General features: G+C 42.8%; 1 protein-coding gene across 2 annotated transcripts in view; it reads left to right on the forward strand.

Annotated features, from left to right (window-relative positions):
* Positions 1-807: 807 nt before the first annotated feature.
* The window catches only part of LOC146007741 (protein TBATA-like), a 52256-nt gene continuing 32134 nt past the window's right edge, over positions 808-20929 (forward strand). Inside the window, exons 1-2 of one of the 2 annotated variants that reach the window (XM_083146324.1) lie at positions 808-917; positions 19958-20013. In XM_083146324.1, the coding sequence (XP_083002450.1) occupies positions 894-917; positions 19958-20013 (80 nt within the window). In that variant the 5' untranslated portion in view covers positions 808-893. The remainder of the gene's footprint in view (positions 918-19957; positions 20014-20929) is intronic. The other variant, XM_083146325.1, reaches the window with a different exon arrangement.

The following is a 20929-nucleotide window of genomic DNA, read 5'->3' on the forward strand; positions in this document are numbered from 1 at the left end:
AAATTATTAAAGTGGCTTCCACAGTGAAAAGTAAATGAAGCCTTTATCTAACCCAGGGCTGGGCAATTGCGGCCCTCCAGATGTTGATGAACTACACATCCCAGGATGCTTTGCATTGGTTTTGCTATGTGGCCATGCTGAAACTGATGCAAGGCATGCTGGGATGTGTAGTTCATCAACATCTGGAGGGCCGCAATTGCCCAGCCCTGATCTAACACCATATTCCCCAACCATCCACTTTGAGGGGAACAGTCCCGTTGTTGCAACTGTGGGCTTCCTTGTCCTGTTGCAGGAGGAAGGGGAGTTGGGAGGTACATGTGGACAGCAACTACACAGTGCGTGGTGAACCTGGGGCAGCCCACTATCTCCATGAGTGCTGCACACATCTCCAGAGTGATGGGACACAAGGCCTCAACCGCTTCCGTTGAGGCCATGCCCACTTTTCAAGTTGCTGCGCCATTCATTAGGTACCAAATGATGGCTTCGACATTGTAAGGTACAGTATGTAGACTTAAGATAGGAGAAGCTGCCCATACCAATCAATTATCTTCTTTCATTTCGTGGACTATGCTAGATAAGTGACAGTTAGAAGTGGTTTGGTTGCTTTGCACTTTCTCTCTCCCCAAGTCTTGATACATCACTCTTAGGACCGAAACCAAGGTAAATGTGAGGTTAGATTTTTCAATAGACATTATTAAACAGAAAGGAAGGGAAGAAGCCTGTGTGCAAAATACAAGTCCATTGGCACTGAGTGGGGAGGAGGGGGTTGTCCGGTTGTTGTCAAGAAAATTGTAACCAAGCAACACAGTCCCAATAAGACTGAGACATGAATGCAAACACAACTCTGTGGAGGTGACTGACTGCCAGACTCCTGCTGAAGAGGGAGCAGCCACATGGTGCTGAGAAAAGGGAGCAAGGTAAGGCAGTGCTCATACAGTATACAGTATAATGTCAGTGAGGGTTTGGTCCCGCTGTATTATGAAAACATTTACACCATTACTTACGTTTTTAAATCCTCACCTGAAAGCTAATGATGTCCTGAAAGCTTTTCTGTCATTTTATATAGAATATTTGTTGCAATATTCAAACACTCTTTTACATTATAAGTGTCCCTATGCATTCAATTGTAACAATGGCATAGATTATCGTTTAGAAGCGCCTTATTCTTCACACAATCACTTAGAAGCTACAGTACTGATAGTATTTCCAATCCTCATCTATATTACTATATGTGTGTGTGTGTGTGTGTGTGTGTGTGTGTGTGTGTGTGTGTGTGTGTGTGTGTAGTAAATATTTTACATTTTGATGATAAAATCTCTACCACTCACTAAGCATACTGTGTTCTTACTGACTAAATACAATAGAACAATGGGATTATATGTAACTGAATAGCACATTTGTCAAACTAACTCATTAAATGATATGGTTACAATACAGCTCATTTCAGACAGCCATTGTCCCTATTAGAAATCCTGTACTTTAATTGCCATTTACCACTATGTTTGCTCTTACCACTCACGGCTTGTAATGTACTGTATTTGCATTCCAAACATCTTTGTTTTCCTAAAGCAATACTGCAAATTCCAATACAAATAAGAGTTACAATTGGCAAACAGACATTCCAGTTCTTCCCTTTGACACATTACAGGAATTACTGTAAGTGTTTAGTGACGGATCATTTACAGCCCACTGGAATAAATAGCTCTGACAATACAATTTACATTGCTACCTATAGAAAAATGTTTTTATGTCACTAATAGTTCTAATTATGTCAGACGGCTAAGTGGTGTATCTGGATGGTGAAGCTCAAGTTTCATTTCTGTGACTGGACTATATGTGCTTAATATGTGCATGCACCTGTTGAGTGAATAAGAAGCTTATGTATTATTTACGGGACAACAGAAGCTGCACAGCTCGACAGCATGTGACAAGTCTATTCATACTGTACATGTCATAGATTTGTAAGTGAAATACACCCTGTAACTGCTTTTCAAGTGGGTAAGGTAGTTGTGATTCTGGCAACCAGATAGTTAAAATTCACTGCAGTTCTCCCTAAAAAGCAGACAGCATTTCAAGTGCATTTGAAGGTCACCCAAGGTCAACCAAAATACTATAGAATTCAATTCTGTGGTGTCTCAGATATTAAAGGGCTATGGGCCTTATTCTGGTTCACTCTTAGAAGCAATTTCCTTCTCAAATGGACAAAACCATGTGCACTGCAGGTGGGGCAGATGTAACAGGTGCAGAGAGAATTAGACTTGGGTGTGTTATTTTGTTTCTGTGCAGAGAAAATACTGACTGCTTTATTTTTACACTGCAATATAGATCTCACTCTAAAGAACACCCCCACCCAAACCTAACTCTCTCTGCACATGTTACATCTGCACCCCCCCTCCCCCCGCAATGCACACTTTTTTTCCATTTGAGAAGGAATTTGCCTCTGAGTGAACCAGGATAAGGCCCTATGTGCGGGAAGCGCCCCCTAACCTGTGTCACCGGCCCATTTGAATGGCAACGCCCAGCGTTTTAATGGGAACGCCCATGAAATGCTGGGCGTTCCCATGGGCTGTGCCCCTCGCCACCCATGTTCACCACCCGCACTGCCAGGTGCAAGTAGGATAGTGAACATGTAGTTCACCGTGACTGCTCGAACCCAGCGTCTGCACAAGCACAGATGAAAAAAAAAAAAGGTATTCAGTGCAAACGCGTCGGGGACTGATTAAATTAGAATAACCCCGAAAGTATAATGTATATGATGTCTTTTTTTATTATTACATTTCATGGATCACGTACATTAGAGAGTCACAAGTGTGCCAGAGTCTTTCCATTCACTGTGTGGCGCCATCATCCCAAAGATATCATTGGGAAGATGGCTGTGCCCCAAACAGCACTTGTCCAGGTAATTAGTACTTTCAGCGTAAATTTCCCTATACCAGTAAATGCAGCAGAGTTTAGTCCATGGCTTTAGCAATCGGTACCAAGCTCTGGAATGTTTCACCTTCTGGCAATGATGCACCCACCACATAAATATTATGGGCGCTGCTTTGGCAATGAAAATTCAAGTAAAACCAAATTTACGTCCAGGAGATTGCAGCAGATATCGACTGCTGTGGTCCCAAATTTTCAGTAGATATACTGCAATATTAATTGATAAATAGCCTCCTAAGTGACAAAACTATAAAATGGATGTTGAGCGAGTATTGCATTTTTTATTATTGACATTTCTGACCCCAATTGCTTTGTATATACAGATATCTTCAGTTCTAAGCAGGCATCTCAGTGATTCCCTAAGAATCCAGTTAGGCCACATACAGACACATACAAGTTGTTAAGCGCTCTGATCAATGAACGGATTCATCTTTTGTATGAGGAAACTAGATGTGTAATGTATTATCCTAAATCTTGGGAAAATAGTTATATATTGCAGGAGTACAATCTCCTTGTTAGGCAGAGAACCCATTGTATCTTCTAGTAATGTGTGTCATGAGTGTGAACATTATTATCTGCTGAACCACTCACTGAGTGTTTTGCCCTCCAGACAAAGTTCTATGGCAACGTTGCTGGTTTTAAATGCCTATTTTAAGTGGTATTGTTCTGCGTTTTACAGGAAGCTAAATTAGCCCCATTGAGCTACACTGAGAGGAACTCTTCATAGCAACACATAACACAAGTAAATGTACTGTAATTGCAGCATATACATATGTCTGGAGGCATATGCTGTGGGAAAGATCTTGTAGTAAGACAGTGTTGTACATTAATGACTGTAGATGTGCTGCGCTCTAATGCCAGATAGTTGGAGGTTCCTAAACAATGACCTTCTAAAAGCCAATTAGCAATGGTGGTGAACACTAATACAGCCTCAAAGGAAATGGGCAATTAGCATTAAATTATTCTACATTTTATACTGAAATATTGCAATACTCTACAGCAGTGGTTCCCAAACTGTGTGCCGTGGCTCCCTGGGGTGCCTCGGGACACATGCAGGGGTGCCGCGGCTTGGTGGTCCAGGACCAACTCAAATTATTAATGGTTAATTATTTAGGAGCAAAACCAGTGCTGGTGGCTGCCAATCATAGAATGTGTACAAACAGAAGCAAATCCTGCCCTTTACCACATAACTGCCGCTAAGAATCGCATATAAACCCAATCTAATTAATTTTTTTGGACCTAGGGGTGCCGTGAAAAAAATTCTGATTCTCTAGGGTGCCGTGAATCAAAAAAGATTGGGAACCTCTGCTCTACAGTATAGATCTGGATTAGATATCAGATTTAAAAGCCTACAGTTCTCATATTAGATTTTCTTAATAACCAATATAATTGCAGATGTCATGACTTAGATGATGCTAGGTAAATTTTTCCTGCCTATGATGTCACAAGTAAAGATAGACGTGCCCAGATTTTGTGAATGTCAAAAGTGTATGCCATTTGGATTATAGCAAATGCTTATACAGTATATAGTTCCCATAGTACAATGGGTTATTTGACAAATAAAACAAGTAATATAATTGGATTTGGGATTTCCTTTCAAAGGAAGACTATCCCTGGCTGATTCACAATATTGGGCATGATTGGCCATGTGTGAGTGGCGGCAGTGAGAAACACCCAGCTGAATAAGCTTTCTTGTATGTAGTGCAGTGGCGGTTTTTACCTATGGGCTGCAGCCCCCCCCCCCTCCAGGCAAAATCCGTCTCTGTGTGATGCCAGATGCAGTCTGTGAGACTGCACTGACTTCACTGTGACTGGCAGTGACTTCCTATTGGAAGTGCGACCTGCCAGTCTCTTAAGGCAGTCCCATTGGGAGGTGTTCCCTCCCTCCGGGATGCCTCTCTATGCGCAGCTGTGGGGCAGCCCCTAAAAACTGGTTCTGCGCATGCGCCGGATCCGGGACAATACAATTCTACGGATCAGCTCCCGAAGCAGCACATAGAGGCTGGGGCCCCCGCATGCGCAATACCGAAGAGGCTCATGTGCCGGTCCCGTGACGGTGATCAGGACAAGAAGATGGAGGCAGCAGAGGGGACCTACAGGGTCCAACAGTGGTAGCACTGGACGGACGGGGGGGGGTCAGCATCTCGGTAGCCCCTCTCCTCCAACAAGCCAAGAACTGTCACTGGTGTAGTGTGAGCTGATAAGATGATGCAGATACCCATTAGCCAACTAAGAAATGTATATTATGATGCAATTAGATGATTCCATAGCTTTGATGCAACTCTCTGTTTGGAAGTTTGGTTTACCCATGGCCAGTGCAAGGTTTTTTCAGCTTACTGCAGAACCTCAGGTGAAAGTGTGACATCTTAGAAGCTCAACACCGGCTATTTGCATGAATTAATTTTGTAATGTCAGACTCATGGGTGCCCCCAGATTCTGGAGCTTCTAGGCAGCTGTGAAATGGTATAGCCGGCCCTGGGTTTACCTCTTTATAAGTTCCCAAGGCCATTTATATATCAGAATGGAAATCTTTGATTTGAGTTATGAACATCCAATAATCATAGACACCTTGAAGTGATAAAATGATCATCACAAAAGACTCAAATAAAAAAAATGTATCAAATAAAAGAACCTAGTTTTTAAATCTTTGTCTTACTGACTTCTTTAAAATAAAAAAAAGACAATAAGTTACTTTTGTGTCTTTCACAATTTTAATTTGCTGTGTCTACCAGATTTCCAATTTACAGGTTTCATCTCTATGACCCTGGTCGGGAATAGGGTTTTGGACCCAGGACTCACTCGTGGATTGTTTTCTTTTCACACATGTAGAAATTCAGGGTTGATGAACGTACACTGTTAAAAATCCAGGATTGTTGTGCTAGTGTGAAAGGTATATCATTGGCCTGGTGGGTACCAACTAGGTCGATATATGCATTAAGGTCGACATGGGGTTAGGTCGATAAGGTCATTAGGTTGACACAAGCATTAGGTCGACATGGGATTTTTCACCTTTTTACCGTGTGTGTGCCGCGACCCCTTGCTGTTCTTGCCATGCTTCGGGCACACTGTTTTATTCTCCCCCCATGCCCTAGTGAATGGTAGGGCATGAGATACCACCCGTCGGCACATGTCTGCTAAAAAAAGTGAAAAATTCCATGTCAACCTTTTGTACTGATGACCTTCCCCATGTCAACCTAATGCTTGTCTCCCTTATAGTTGTGTTAGTAAGAATGTCCCCATTGTTGCTTATCAAGAGATCGAGACTATTGTTATTTCTGGTTGGACTTTCAGTAAATTGATACAAATAGTGGTCATTCAGGGCATCCAATAAAACATTTCCCTTAGCGGTACTACTATACATCTTTCCAATTTATTTCTGGGTAGTTAAGTCACCCATAATAATAATGTCCCCTAAGCTGGCAATTTTCCCACTTGTAGCAAGAGGTATTTTTCTACCTACGTATTTATGTTGGGTGGTTTATAACATGTCCCTACTTTTTAGCCTCTTTATTATTACCTGTGATTTCTACCCATACCGATTGTACTGACTCCATTGTGCTCTCGTATACACTGTATGTCTTCCCTTCTGTGCAGTATGGTTTTAAGGATGGTTTAACCTAATATACCGTATACCCCCTCCCCTTCTACCTAATCTATTTTTTCTAAACAGACTATAACCTTCTATGTAAGCCTCCCACTTATGTGATTCGTCCCACCTAGTTTCGGTAATACCTATGATATCAACATCTTCCTCCAAAACTAGGGTCTCTAGTTCCCCCATTTTACCAGTTAACCTCCTAGAATTCACATAAATGCTTTTCAGATCTCATTTTTCCTTTGCCCTTGTCGTGTTACCTGTTACAGTTGTAGGAGGTTCCTGAATTGATAAATCAGTATCATGGACATTATTTGTACTTGGCTGTGTTTCTCTCATACACTTTTCGTATACCTTGTTCCCTTCTTCCTCCCTTCCCCTTGCTATTCCACAATGTAGCTGTCTTTGCCCTCTATTCTAAACTCATTTATTGGTTTAAGGTTTCTTACTATACCCTCCCCCCACCCGCCTAGTTTTAAATCTCCTCAAGCCTTCCCACCATTCTACCCCAGAGCACCCTTGCCCCCTCCTCGTTCAGGTGCAATCCATCGCAGCAGAAGAGATGGCACCTGGCTTTTTAGGAACTCAAATCCCTCCCTCCTGCTCTTTTCCAAATAATATATATCTATATATCCAGTATATACTGACCCAAATCTGCCAACCCGAGTCTGATCCTTTCCGACATGAGCAGGAACTGGCATTCTCTGGCAAATTCCTGTGGTTTTGACTATTCCTATAATCACCAATCTCGGCTATGTTTTGAGTTGGTATCTCTGACCAATTCAGCACAAATCTGTAAAGATGCAGACTCCTATTAGGTGTGATTGTTGCTGTTAAGAACTTTTTGTATTTCTAACCATTTGACACAATGCTATTTCATTGGGGAGGTCCACTTTTTTTTTCAAGCCATCTTCCCATAGTGCTGAACAGCAAGAATGATGCAACCAGCCCATCCTGTCTGGCAGTGGCGATTTTCATCTATGGGCTGCAGCCTCCCAGGTAAAATCCGCCACTGTACTCAGCCTAAGTGAAGCCAGATACAGTCTGTGAGACTGCTCTGGCTTCACTGTGACTGGCAGGGACTTCCAATTGGAAGTCCGACCTGCCAGTCACTCAAGGGAGTCCCATTGGGAGGTGTTCCCTCCCTCCGGGATGCCTCTCTATGTGCAGCTGTGGGGCAGCCCCAAAAACGGTTTCCGTGCATGCACAGTACCATGGATGATACTGCGCATGCACCGGATCCGGGACCCTGCATTTGCCTCTGGGTGCTGATGCAAATGCAGCCCATAGAGGCTGGGACCAGCGCATGTTACTGCGCACACTGGCCCTGTGCTGGGGATCAGCGGCTGGGACCAGGATTTGCAGCGTCAGCAGCAAAGGGGACCATGAGCACAGCAGCAGAGGAGGGGGGGCTGTATTGTAGCAGCCCCCTCCTCCTCACAGGTAAGAGACACCACTGCTGTCTGGTATATTGCTGTTCCTTTCCACATCAGCAGTAGCCAGACTGGGCTATTACCCAGGGCTTAAAGTGGTCTTGGAAAGGTGGGGGAACTAATTTCCCTCTGCCACTTAATTTCTCCCCCTCCCCCCATTGGGCAGAGCCTGGGACAGTGGTAGGGGTTTTGATATCCCCCTGCAAACTATAAAGCTTTTCTATTAAAATAACTGTGCAGGGCCAATGTGGAGGTTGAACTATAGTAGTTTCACTTTACCATTAGAGGTGGTGGAAATCAGTTCCACCCAATCCCCTTCACACACTGCTATTACCACTGGTAATGTATTAACTTTTAGGGGATTTGCCTTTTTTAAAAAGAAATTAAATCAAAGATTTTTACTGATATTCATCATCACTGTGTATCTGAGCAATACATTTAACTTAAAAGACTTAAAAGGGGCGCATCTCCAGGTGGTATGCCACACTTACATGTTCACCCCATTACTGTATTTTATTTTCAAGTGCACATGCCTCCCAGATGTAGATTTGACAACTCTTGAATTTAAGGATAGTCTCCAGGACTCCTGATAGTAGGTCACCCCGAGTGTTCCCTCTAAGCTGTGCGCGTATGCGCACACACACAACCTGCCGAGCGCGCGCACAGACGTTACAACAGAGCGCACAAAACAGCAGTGTTCCCCTTTTTGCAGTTGTGGACTCAATAAATGTGTTTCACCCATTAACTACATTGTGTGTTGTGTTTTGAATGTTTAAATGTTTTGACTGTTTAATATCATTTTAAAGTAAAGTTAACACAAATGCTGAACATCATTTTCCAGTTATATATGTGTAAGTGACGCACAAAAATTTTAATTTCCTTCTAAAGTTGCACAGCCAATATATTTTGGTAAACAGCCACTGCCAATTAACCCCTTCCCGACATTTGACGTATATATATGTCATGGCCGGGAAGTACTTCCCGACACATGACGTATATATACGTCATGACTTCTAACTGTCACTGCGTCTAGAGACGCAGTGACAGAGGGACGATGTCTGCTGTCCCTGACAGCAGACATGTCCCTGCATGCCCAGGGGGGGCTGCGATGCAGCCCCCCCGTCGGCGATCGCTGTGATTGGCTGTTCAGTGTGAACAGCCAATTACAGCGTTTTCTGTGTCACCGGCGAATAACGTTCGCCGGTGACACGGGATCGGAGGTGATTGGTGCTGTAAAGTACAGCACCAATCACCGCGGGGTGTAAGGGTGACACTGGTGTCACCCCACCTCACCCCGCCCGCCCCCAAAGGCCGTGATTGGTCCGTCGGACCGACGGACCAATCACAGCCATGGAGGGGGGTTTAAACTAACGGGGACTACACTGCAGACGCCATTCCGGTCTGGAATAGCGTGCAGTGCGGTCACCGTGCCCAGCTGTCGCCATTTACTGACCAGAACCTTGCTCAATACTTACCTGATCACTGCTTGGGATCTTGCTTCATCTTGTGACATCCTGTGCTGTGTTGTGCTGTGTTGTGCTGCTGCAGTGTCATCGAGTTAGAGAGAGAGAGAGATAGAGAGAGAGAGATAGAGAGGCCTAGTGACAGAGAGTGCTATATTTTGTGCTGCTGCAGTGTAATAGAGTTATAGATAGAGAGATAGAGAGAGATAGAGAGAGAGAGAGAGATAGAGAGAGATAGAGAGATAGTGACAGATCGTGCTATATATTTTTTATATAACTGACTGCTGCCCCCCCTTTTGTGCTGATCAGTATAAATTAACTGATCAGCAACTTTTTGGGGGCGCAGGGTATTTTATATATATATATATATACCTGTCAGTGCTGCTGCTGCAGTGTCATAGAGTGATAGATAGTGAGAGATAGAGAGATAGAGAGATAGAGAGAGATAGTGACAGAGAGTGATAGAGACTGCTATATTTTGTGTCTGCTGCCCCCCTTTTGTGCACCCCCAGCAACTTTTTGGGGGTGCAGGGGTTATTTTTCATATATATAACTGTCAGTGCTGCTGCTGCAGTGTCATAGAGTGATAGATAGTGAGAGATAGAGAGATAGAGAGATAGAGAGAGATAGTGACAGAGAGTGATAGAGAGTGCTAAATTTTGTGTCTGCTGCCCCCGCCTTTTGTGCTGATCACTATATCTGAGGTGATCAGCAACTTTTTAGGGGTGCAGAGGTTTTTTTTTTTTATATATACCTGCCAGTTGCACTGTCAGTTGCACCAAAGGTTGTGCACCTGCTGCCCCTCACTGGTAATCAGTGTCGCATCACTGATCACCTTTTTTTTTTTTTGTGTGTGTGCTGTGGGGTCTTTTTTTAATTTTTTTTTTACACACACTGTGATTTTGGGGGTGTCCTGTGGCCGCTGTGCGCTGATCAGTGACGTACATCACTGATCATCTTTTTCGGCACAGGGTTGATCTATTTTTTTTTTTTTTGATCAAATTCCTGTTGCCTTTGAGCGCTGTTCAGTGACGGACGTTACTGACCAACATCTGTGCTCAATTTTTGGCGCAGGACCTTTTTTTATTTTTTTTTTTAACCCCTTCAATTTTTTTTTTTAACCCCTTCAATTTTTTTTTTTTTTTTTTAACCCCTTCATTTTTTTTTTTTTTTGTATAAAGTATTTTTTTTTTCGTATTCAGTGGAGGAGGCATATGCCATGCTTGCTTCTGACTCTGACACAGCCAGTGATGCAAGCGGGGAATTTGAAGGATTCGCCTTAAGCTCCTCTTCCTCCTCTGGTGATGAGGGACCCCCTCAAAGACGCCCCCGTAGAGCAGCTGAGACCCCCCCCCCCCAATAATTGATCTCGTATGGACCCCACCACCAGACAATTTTGAGCCCCAGGTTCCTGAGTTTTTGGCCATGCCAAGAATCCAATTTGATTCCACAGGTCTCAGAGAAATTGACTTTTTCAAATTATTTTTCTCTGATGATTTTATAAATTTAATGGTGGACCAAACTAATTTATATGCCCAGCAGTTTATTGCTCAAAACCCCACGTCATCATTTGCTAGGTGGACCCCTGTAGATGCAGTAGAGATGATGACGTTTTGGGGTCTGGTGTTTCATATGGGCATAGTAAAAAAGCCAGAAATTAGGCAATATTGGAGTACAGATGTTCTGTACAGCACCCCATTTTACCGTATGGCCATGCCCCGGGCTCGATTTGAGACGATCCTTAAATTTTTGCATTACAACGATAATGCACAGTGCCCACCCAGAGATGATCCCACCTTTGACCGGCTATTCAAAGTCAGGCCGGTCATTGATCATTTCAGTGCCAAATTTGAAGAGATGTACATCCCAGATAAATTCATTTGCATAGACGAGTCCCTTATACATTTTAAAGGAAGGGTTAAATTCCGCCAGTACCTTCCTAGTAAGAGGGCAAGGTATGGCATAAAAATGTATAAGCTGTGTGAAAGCACCTCAGGGTACACTCACAGGTTTAGGGTATATGAAGGGAAGGATTCAAGAATTGAACCGCCAGAATGCCCCCCCTCCCTCGTAGGTGTTAGTGGAAAAATTGTCTGGGATTTAGTGCACCCCTTCCTGGATAAAGGTTATCACCTCTATGTGGATAACTTTTACACCAGCATCCCCCTGTTTAAGGCCCTTGGTTCAAGAGGTACAGCAGCTTGCGGTACTGTGCGCAAGAACCAAAGAGGCCTCCCAAAAACGCACATTGCCCAAGTAATGAGAAGGGGTGAAAGCAGGGGAATATGCACCGAAAATATGTTGTTGGTCAAATATAAGGACAAGAGGGGTGTCCTTATACTGACAACAATTCACGGAGACAGTACCACCTCCGTCCCTGTACGAGGTACCAGTACCCACACCTCAAAACCTAATTGTATCCTGGATTACAATAGGTACATGGGCGGAGTGGATCTTTCAGATCAGGTACTGAAGCCGTACAGTGCCCTGCGGAAAACAAAAATCTGGTACAAGAAGCTGGCCGTGTATATCATCCAGATGGCACTGTATAACGCTTACGTGCTATTCCGTTCTACCGGCCAGAGGGGGACATTTATGCACTTTCAAGAGGAAGTCATAAAGGGCCTAGTATTTGGGAACCAGCAGGCAGAGGGCCCCAGTACTTCTAGTACTGGCCCCCGTATTGTACCAGGGCAGCATTTTCCGAACGAAATCCCCTCCACTGCAAGAAAGGGCAGGACACAAAAAAGGTGCAAAGTTTGCTATAAAAAGGGAATAAGAAAGGAAACTATTTTCCACTGTGAAACTTGCCCCGACAAACCCGGCCTATGTATAAAGGAGTGTTTTAAAATATACCACACATCTATGGATTATTAGGTTCATCATTTCACCGTGCTTCGGGGGTCTTGCTAATGCCACATAGCACCCACCAACATTCCACCAGAATCTGAGCTGCAAAATCCAAAAATCACTCCTTCCCTTCTGAGTCCTGCCATGCACCCAACTGGTATTTTTTGGTCGCATATGAGGCATTGCCATACTCGGGAGAAATTGGGGCACAGATTTTGGGGTGCTTTTTTTCCTTCATACCTTATGAAAATGAAAAATTTTGAGCCAGAACTGCATTTTTGTGTAAAAAAATGTAATTTTTCATTTTCACTGCCCAGTTGTATCAAAATTGGTGAAACCCCTGGGGGTTTGAAATGTACACTATACCCCTAGATGAATTCCCTGAGGGGTGAAGTTTGCAAAATGGGGTCACTTGTGGGGGGGTTCCACTGTTTTGGTGCTTTGGGGGTCTTGCTAATGCGACATAGCACCCACCATCATTCCACCAGAATTTGTGCTGCAAAATCCAAATATCACTCCTTCCCTTCTGAGTCCTGCCACTTTTTGGTCACACATGAGGCATTGCCGTACTCGGGAGAAATTGGGGCACATTTTGGGGTGCTTTGTCTCCTTCATTCCTTCTGAAAATGAAAAATTTTGAGCCAGAACTGCATTTTTGTGTAAAAAAAGTAATTTTTCATTTTCACTGCCCACTTGTATCAAAATTGGTGAAACCCCTGGGGGTTTGAAATGTACACTATACCCCTAGATCAATTCCCTGAGGGGTGTAGTTTGCAAAATGGGGTGACTTGTGGGGGGGTTCCACTGTATTGGTGAAACATAGCACCCACCATTCATTCCACCAAAATCTGTGCTGCAAAATCCAAAAATCACTCCTTCCCTTCTGAGTCCTGCCATGCACCCAACTGGTATTTTTTGGTCACATGTGAGGCATTGCCGTACTCGGGAGAAATTGGGGCACAGATTTTGGGGTGCTTTTTCTCCTTCATACCTTCTGAAAATGAAAAATTTTGAGCCAGAACTGCATTTTTGTGTAAAAAAATGTAATTTTTCATTTTCACTGCCCATTTGTATCAAAATTGGTGAAACCCCTGGGGGTTTGAAATGTACACTATACCCCTAGATGAATTCCCTGAGGGGTGTAGTTTGCAAAATGGGGTCACTTGTGGGGGGGTTCCACTGTATTGGTGCTTGGGGGGTCTTGCTAATGCGACATAGCACCCACCAAAATTCCACCAGAATCTGAGCTGCAAAATCCAAAAATCACTCCTTCCCTTCTGAGTCCTGCCATGCACCCAACTGGTATTTTTTGGTCACATGTGAGGCATTGCCGTACTCGGGAGAAATTGGGGCACAGATTTTGGGGTGCTTTTTCTCCTTCATACCTTCTGAAAATGAAAAATTTTGAGCCAGAACTGCATTTTTGTGTAAAAAAATGTAATTTTTCATTTTCACTGCCCAGTTGTATCAAAATTGGTGAAACCCCTGGGGGTTTGAAATGTACACTATACCCCTAGATGAATTCCCTGAGGGGTGTAGTTTGCAAAATGGGGTCACTTGTGGGGGGGGTTCCACTGTATTGGTGCTTGGGGGGTCTTGCTAATGCGACATAGCACCCACCAAAATTCCACCAGAATCTGAGCTGCAAAATCCAAAAATCACTCCTTCCCTTCTGAGTCCTGCCATGCACCCAACTGGTATTTTTTGGTCACATGTGAGGCATTGCCGTACTCGGGAGAAATTGGGGCACAGATTTTGGGGTGCTTTTTCTCCTTCATACCTTCTGAAAATGAAAAATTTTGAGCCAGAACTGCATTTTTGTGTAAAAAAATGTAATTTTTCATTTTCACTGCCCAGTTGTATCAAAATTGGTGAAACCCCTGGGGGTTTGAAATGTACACTATACCCCTAGATGAATTCCCTGAGGGGTGTAGTTTGCAAAATGGGGTCACTTGTGGGGGGGTTCCACTGTATTGGTGCTTGGGGGGTCTTGCTAATGCGACATAGCACCCACCAAAATTCCACCAGAATCTGAGCTGCAAAATCCAAAAATCACTCCTTCCCTTCTGAGTCCTGCCATGCACCCAACTGGTATTTTTTGGTCACATGTGAGGCATTGCCGTACTCGGGAGAAATTGGGGCACATATTTTGGGGTGCTTTTTCTCCTTCATACCTTCTGAAAATGAAAAATTTTGAGCCAGAACTGCATTTTTGTGTAAAAAAATGTAATTTTTCATTTTCACTGCCCACTTGTATCAAAATTGGTGAAACCCCTGGGGGTTTGAAATGTACACTATACCCCTAGATGAATTCCATGAGGGGTGTACTTTGCAAAATGGGGTGACTTGTGGGGGGGTTCCACTGTATTGGTGCAACATAGCACCCACCATTCATTCCACCAAAATCTGTGCTGCAAAATCCAAAAATCACTCCTTCCCTTCTGAGTCCTGCCATGCACCCAACTGGTAATTTTTTGGTCACATGTGAGTCATTGCCGTACTCGGGAGAAATTGGGGCACAGATTTTGGGGTGCTTTTTCTCCTTCTTACCTTCTGAAAATGAAAAATTTTGAGCCAGAACTGCATTTTTGTGTAAAAAAATGTAATTTTTCATTTTCACTGCCCAGTTGTATCAAAATTGGTGAAACCCCTGGGGGTTTGAAATGTACACTATACCCCTAGATGAATTCCCTGAGGGGTGTAGTTTGCAAAATGGGGTCACTTGTGGGGGGGTTCCACTGTATTGGTGCTTGGGGGGTCTTGCTAATGCGACATAGCACCCACCAAAATTCCACCAGAATCTGAGCTGCAAAATCCAAAAATCACTCCTTCCCTTCTGAGTCCTGCCATGCACCCAACTGGTATTTTTTGGTCACATGTGAGGCATTGCCGTACTCGGGAGAAATTGGGGCACATATTTTGGGGTGCTTTTTCTCCTTCATACCTTCTGAAAATGAAAAATTTTGAGCCAGAACTGCATTTTTGTGTAAAAAAATGTAATTTTTCATTTTCACTGCCCAGTTGTATCAAAATTGGTGAAACCCCTGGGGGTTTGAAATGTACACTATACCCCTAGATGAATTCCCTGAGGGGTGTAGTTTGCAAAATGGGGTCACTTGTGGGGGGGTTCCACTGTATTGGTGCTTGGGGGGTCTTGCTAATGCGACATAGCACCCACCAAAATTCCACCAGAATCTGAGCTGCAAAATCCAAAAATCACTCCTTCCCTTCTGAGTCCTGCCATGCACCCAACTGGTATTTTTTGGTCACATGTGAGGCATTGCCGTACTCGGGAGAAATTGGGGCACATATTTTGGGGTGCTTTTTCTCCTTCATACCTTCTGAAAATGAAAAATTTTGAGCCAGAACTGCATTTTTGTGTAAAAAAATGTAATTTTTCATTTTCACTGCCCACTTGTATCAAAATTGGTGAAACCCCTGGGGGTTTGAAATGTACACTATACCCCTAGATGAATTCCATGAGGGGTGTACTTTGCAAAATGGGGTGACTTGTGGGGGGGTTCCACTGTATTGGTGCAACATAGCACCCACCATTCATTCCACCAAAATCTGTGCTGCAAAATCCAAAAATCACTCCTTCCCTTCTGAGTCCTGCCATGCACCCAACTGGTATTTTTTGGTCACATGTGAGTCATTGCCGTACTCGGGAGAAATTGGGGCACAGATTTTGGGGTGCTTTTTCTCCTTCTTACCTTCTGAAAATGAAAAATTTTGAGCCAGAACTGCATTTTTGTGTAAAAAAATGTAATTTTTCATTTTCACTGCCCAGTTGTATCAAAATTGGTGAAACCCCTGGGGGTTTGAAATGTACACTATACCCCTAGATGAATTCCCTGAGGGGTGTAGTTTGCAAAATGGGGTCACTTGTGGGGGGGTTCCACTGTATTGGTGCTTGGGGGGTCTTGCTAATGCGACATAGCACCCACCAAAATTCCACCAGAATCTGAGCTGCAAAATCCAAAAATCACTCCTTCCCTTCTGAGTCCTGCCATGCACCCAACTGGTATTTTTTGGTCACATGTGAGGCATTGCCGTACTCGGGAGAAATTGGGGCACATATTTTGGGGTGCTTTTTCTCCTTCATACCTTCTGAAAATGAAAAATTTTGAGCCAGAACTGCATTTTTGTGTAAAAAAATGTAATTTTTCATTTTCACTGCCCACTTGTATCAAAATTGGTGAAACCCCTGGGGGTTTGAAATGTACACTATACCCCTAGATGAATTCCCTGAGGGGTGTACTTTGCAAAATGGGGTGACTTGTGGGGGGGTTCCACTGTATTGGTGCAACATAGCACCCACCATTCATTCCACCAAAATCTGTGCTGCAAAATCCAAAAATCACTCCTTCCCTTCTGAGTCCTGCCATGCACCCAACTGGTATTTTTTGGTCACATGTGAGGCATTGCCGTACTCGGGAGAAATTGGGGCACAGATTTTGGGGTGCTTTTTCTCCTTCATACCTTCTGAAAATGAAAAATTTTGAGCCAGAACTGCATTTTTGTGTAAAAAAATTTAATTTTTCATTTTCACTGCCCAGTTGTATCAAAATTGGTGAAACCCCTGGGGGTTTGAAATGTACACTATACCCCTAGATGAATTCCCTGAGGGGTGTAGTTTGCAAAATGGGGTCACTTGTGGGGGGGTTCCACTGTATTGGTGCTTGGGGGGTCTTGCTAATGCGACATAGCACCCACCAAAATTCCACCAGAATCTGAGCTGCAAAATCCAAAAATCACTCCTTCCCTTCTGAGTCCTGCCATGCACCCAACTGGTATTTTTTGGTCACATGTGAGGCATTGCCGTACTCGGGAGAAATTGGGGCACATATTTTGTGGTGTTTTTTCTCCTTCATACCTTCTGAAAATGAAAAATTTTGAGCCAGAACTGCATTTTTGTGTAAAAAAATTTAATTTTTCATTTTCACTGCCCACTTGTATCAAAATTGGTGAAACCCCTGGGGGTTTGAAATGTACACTATACCCCTAGATGAATTCCATGAGGGGTGTACTTTGCAAAATGGGGTGACTTGTGGGGGGGTTCCACTGTATTGGTGCAACATAGCACCCACCATTCATTCCACCAAAATCTGTGCTGCAAAATCCAAAAATCACTCCTTCCCTTCTGAGTCCTGCCATGCACCCAACTGGTATTTTTTGGTCACATGTGAGTCATTGCCGTACTCGGGAGAAATTGGGGCACAGATTTTGGGGTGCTTTTTCTCCTTCTTACCTTCTGAAAATGAAAAATTTTGAGCCAGAACTGCATTTTTGTGTAAAAAAATGTAATTTTTCATTTTCACTGCCCAGTTGTATCAAAATTGGTGAAACCCCTGGGGGTTTGAAATGTACACTATACCCCTAGATGAATTCCCTGAGGGGTGTAGTTTGCAAAATGGGGTCACTTGTGGGGGGGTTCCACTGTATTGGTGCTTGGGGGGTCTTGCTAATGCGACATAGCACCCACCAAAATTCCACCAGAATCTGAGCTGCAAAATCCAAAAATCACTCCTTCCCTTCTGAGTCCTGCCATGCACCCAACTGGTATTTTTTGGTCACATGTGAGGCATTGCTGTACTCGGGAGAAATTGGGGCACATATTTTGGGGTGCTTTTTCTCCTTCATACCTTCTGAAAATGAAAAATTTTGAGCCAGAACTGCATTTTTGTGTAAAAAAATGTAATTTTTCATTTTCACTGCCCACTTGTATCAAAATTGGTGAAACCCCTGGGGGTTTGAAATGTACACTATACCCCTAGATGAATTCCCTGAGGGGTGTACTTTGCAAAATGGGGTGACTTGTGGGGGGGTTCCACTGTATTGGTGCAACATAGCACCCACCATTCATTCCACCAAAATCTGTGCTGCAAAATCCAAAAATCACTCCTTCCCTTCTGAGTCCTGCCATGCACCCAACTGGTATTTTTGGTCACATGTGAGGCATTGCCGTACTCGGGAGAAATTGGGGCACAGATTTTGGGGTGCTTTTTCTCCTTCATACCTTCTGAAAATGAAAAATTTTGAGCCAGAACTGCATTTTTGTGTAAAAAAATGTAATTTTTCATTTTCACTGCCCAGTTGTATCAAAATTGGTGAAACCCCTGGGGGTTTGAAATGTACACTATACCCCTAGATGAATTCCCTGAGGGGTGTAGTTTGCAAAATGGGGTCACTTGTGGGGGGGTTCCACTGTATTGGTGCTTGGGGGGTCTTGCTAATGCGACATAGCACCCACCATTCATTCCACCAGAATCTGAGCTGCAAAATCCAAAAATCACTCCTTCCCTTCTGAGTCCTGCCATGCACCCAACTGGTATTTTTTGGTCACATGTGAGGCATTGCCGTACTCGGGAGAAATTGGGGCACATATTTTGGGGTGCTTTTTCTCCTTCATACCTTCTGAAAATGAAAAATTTTGAGCCAGAACTGCATTTTTGTGTAAAAAAATGTAATTTTTCATTTTCACTGCCCACTTGTATCAAAATTGGTGAAACCCCTGGGGGTTTGAAATGTACACTATACCCCTAGATGAATTCCCTGAGGGGTGTAGTTTGCAAAATGGGGTCACTTGTGGGGGGGTTCCTAACTTTTAGCATCTTATGGTGCCTAGAAACCTACATGGTGCCTAAAAAATAATCTCATAAAAAGGAGGCTCCAAAATCAAGTAGGTGCTCCTTCTATTATGAAGCCTGTGGTTTGGTCAACGTGCACACTAGGGCCACATATAGGATATTTATGAAAACAAAAGAATTGGGGGAATCAATTTTTAGTCACATTTCTCTAGTAAAATGTACTGTGTTCCTTAGAAAAATGTATTCAAATTGCAAATCTGCAAAAAAAATGAAATTTTGAAATTTCACCTACACTTTGTTTTAATTCCTGTGAAACACCTAAAGGGTTAACAAACTTCCAAAATGCTGTTTTGAATACTGTGAGGGGTGCAGTTTTTGAAATGGTATCAATTATGGGGGTGTCTCACATACAAGTCCCTCAAAGTCACATCAGAACTGAACTGGTCCCTAAAAAAATCAGTGTTTGAAATTTTCTTGAAAATTTGAGAATTTGCTATTCATATTGTAAGCCTCCTAGTGTCCAAAAAAATTAAAAGGAAGTTGAAATAATGATGTCAACATAAAGTAGACATATGGTCTATGTTAGTTATTAACTATTTTGAGTGGTATGATTATTTGTCTCACAAGCAGAAAATTTAACATTTTGCAAATTGCTAAATTTTCCATTTTTTTACGACATTTTGGTATTTTTCACAAAAAAACACAGACTGTATCGACCCAAATTTACCACTAATTTGAAGTACAATGTGTCACGAAAAAACAATCTCAAAATCACTGGGATAAGTAAAAGCAAAAAAAAGTTATCCCCACTTAAGTGAGACATGTCAGATTTGAAAAAAAGGGCTCTGTCAGGAACGCAAAAACTGGCTCTGTCAGGAAGGGGTTAACCATCAATAATTAACATAGCGTTATTTACTATTTCTATTTAAAGATATTTGTGAACATGTGGTGATTGATAGAAATAGGATGCAATAGGTTTTTTCGTTCAACATTTTCATTTTATGGCATAGAAATCCAAGATACGTACTATGCATTATTGGCCTATAAGGGAAATGAAACCAATTTCATAATATGATTTTCTGTCATTTTCTGTCACAGGTATATAAGATGGCAAGTGGGATAACTGATCCTCAACCTGTATTGCGCCACACACAGTAAGCATTGGCATGTACTGTAAAATGAGTGACAAAGTGCGATCTGCGCTTAGTTTAGCAGCTTTTCATAAATGATACGGTTTGCTATAAAGATAAAAGCGCTTGAATTATGTTATGTTATTTTTTATTGTTTTTACTTTTGAGCGGAAAAGCACATTTTATACATAATAAAATGTGCTTTTCCACTCAAAAGTAAAAACAATAAAAAAATTAAAAAGTAAAAAGCAATGCAATTACAATGTTTACAGCCCTCTGTGTGTATTTGGTGGGGTTATTGGTCCGAGTAGTGGTTCCGATGTGCGGCACTATTGTGGAGACCTTGGCAGCCCTATCTGTCTCTAAGCTTACCTAGGTCTTCTGGCCTTCTATCTTCTTCCACGATGCACTCGTTCCGGACCTTCCAGGTTTTTCTCTTTTTTTTGTTTTTCATTATTTTTGGACTTTTCATAATTACCATCCACATGGACTACAATTGATAATGGTAAAGTGTGCCAAGCAGAGCAGAGCGAGGCATCATGTCCGAAGAATGGTGAGCGGAGCGAGGGTACCTGTTAAACTAATTGGGATTCATGTTGACATCAACAACAAAAATGTGAAAAACCTGCTCCATGTCGACCTATTTTATGTTGCCGTCTTGGTGTTGACCTATTGATTGTCTATCTGGACACTATCTAAAAATCCAAACCCCTTTACTCCATCCTCTCACCATCTCCCGCACTGATTATTGCAATAGACTCCTTACTGGTCCAATAAAATCTCTCCACTACAACCCATTTTGAATGTAGCTGTGAGGCTGATCTTCCTCATTAACCATTCATTGTCTGCTGATCTGCTCTGTCCCTGCATTACTTACTGGTAGTATACCATATTCAATATAAAATGCTTTTACTTACACATAAGGCTATTAACCAAGCCG

Source organism: Crinia signifera, chromosome 6 (genome assembly GCF_055691185.1).
Source record: "Crinia signifera chromosome 6, ASM5569118v1, whole genome shotgun sequence".
Classification (NCBI taxonomy): Eukaryota; Metazoa; Chordata; class Amphibia; order Anura; family Myobatrachidae; genus Crinia; species Crinia signifera.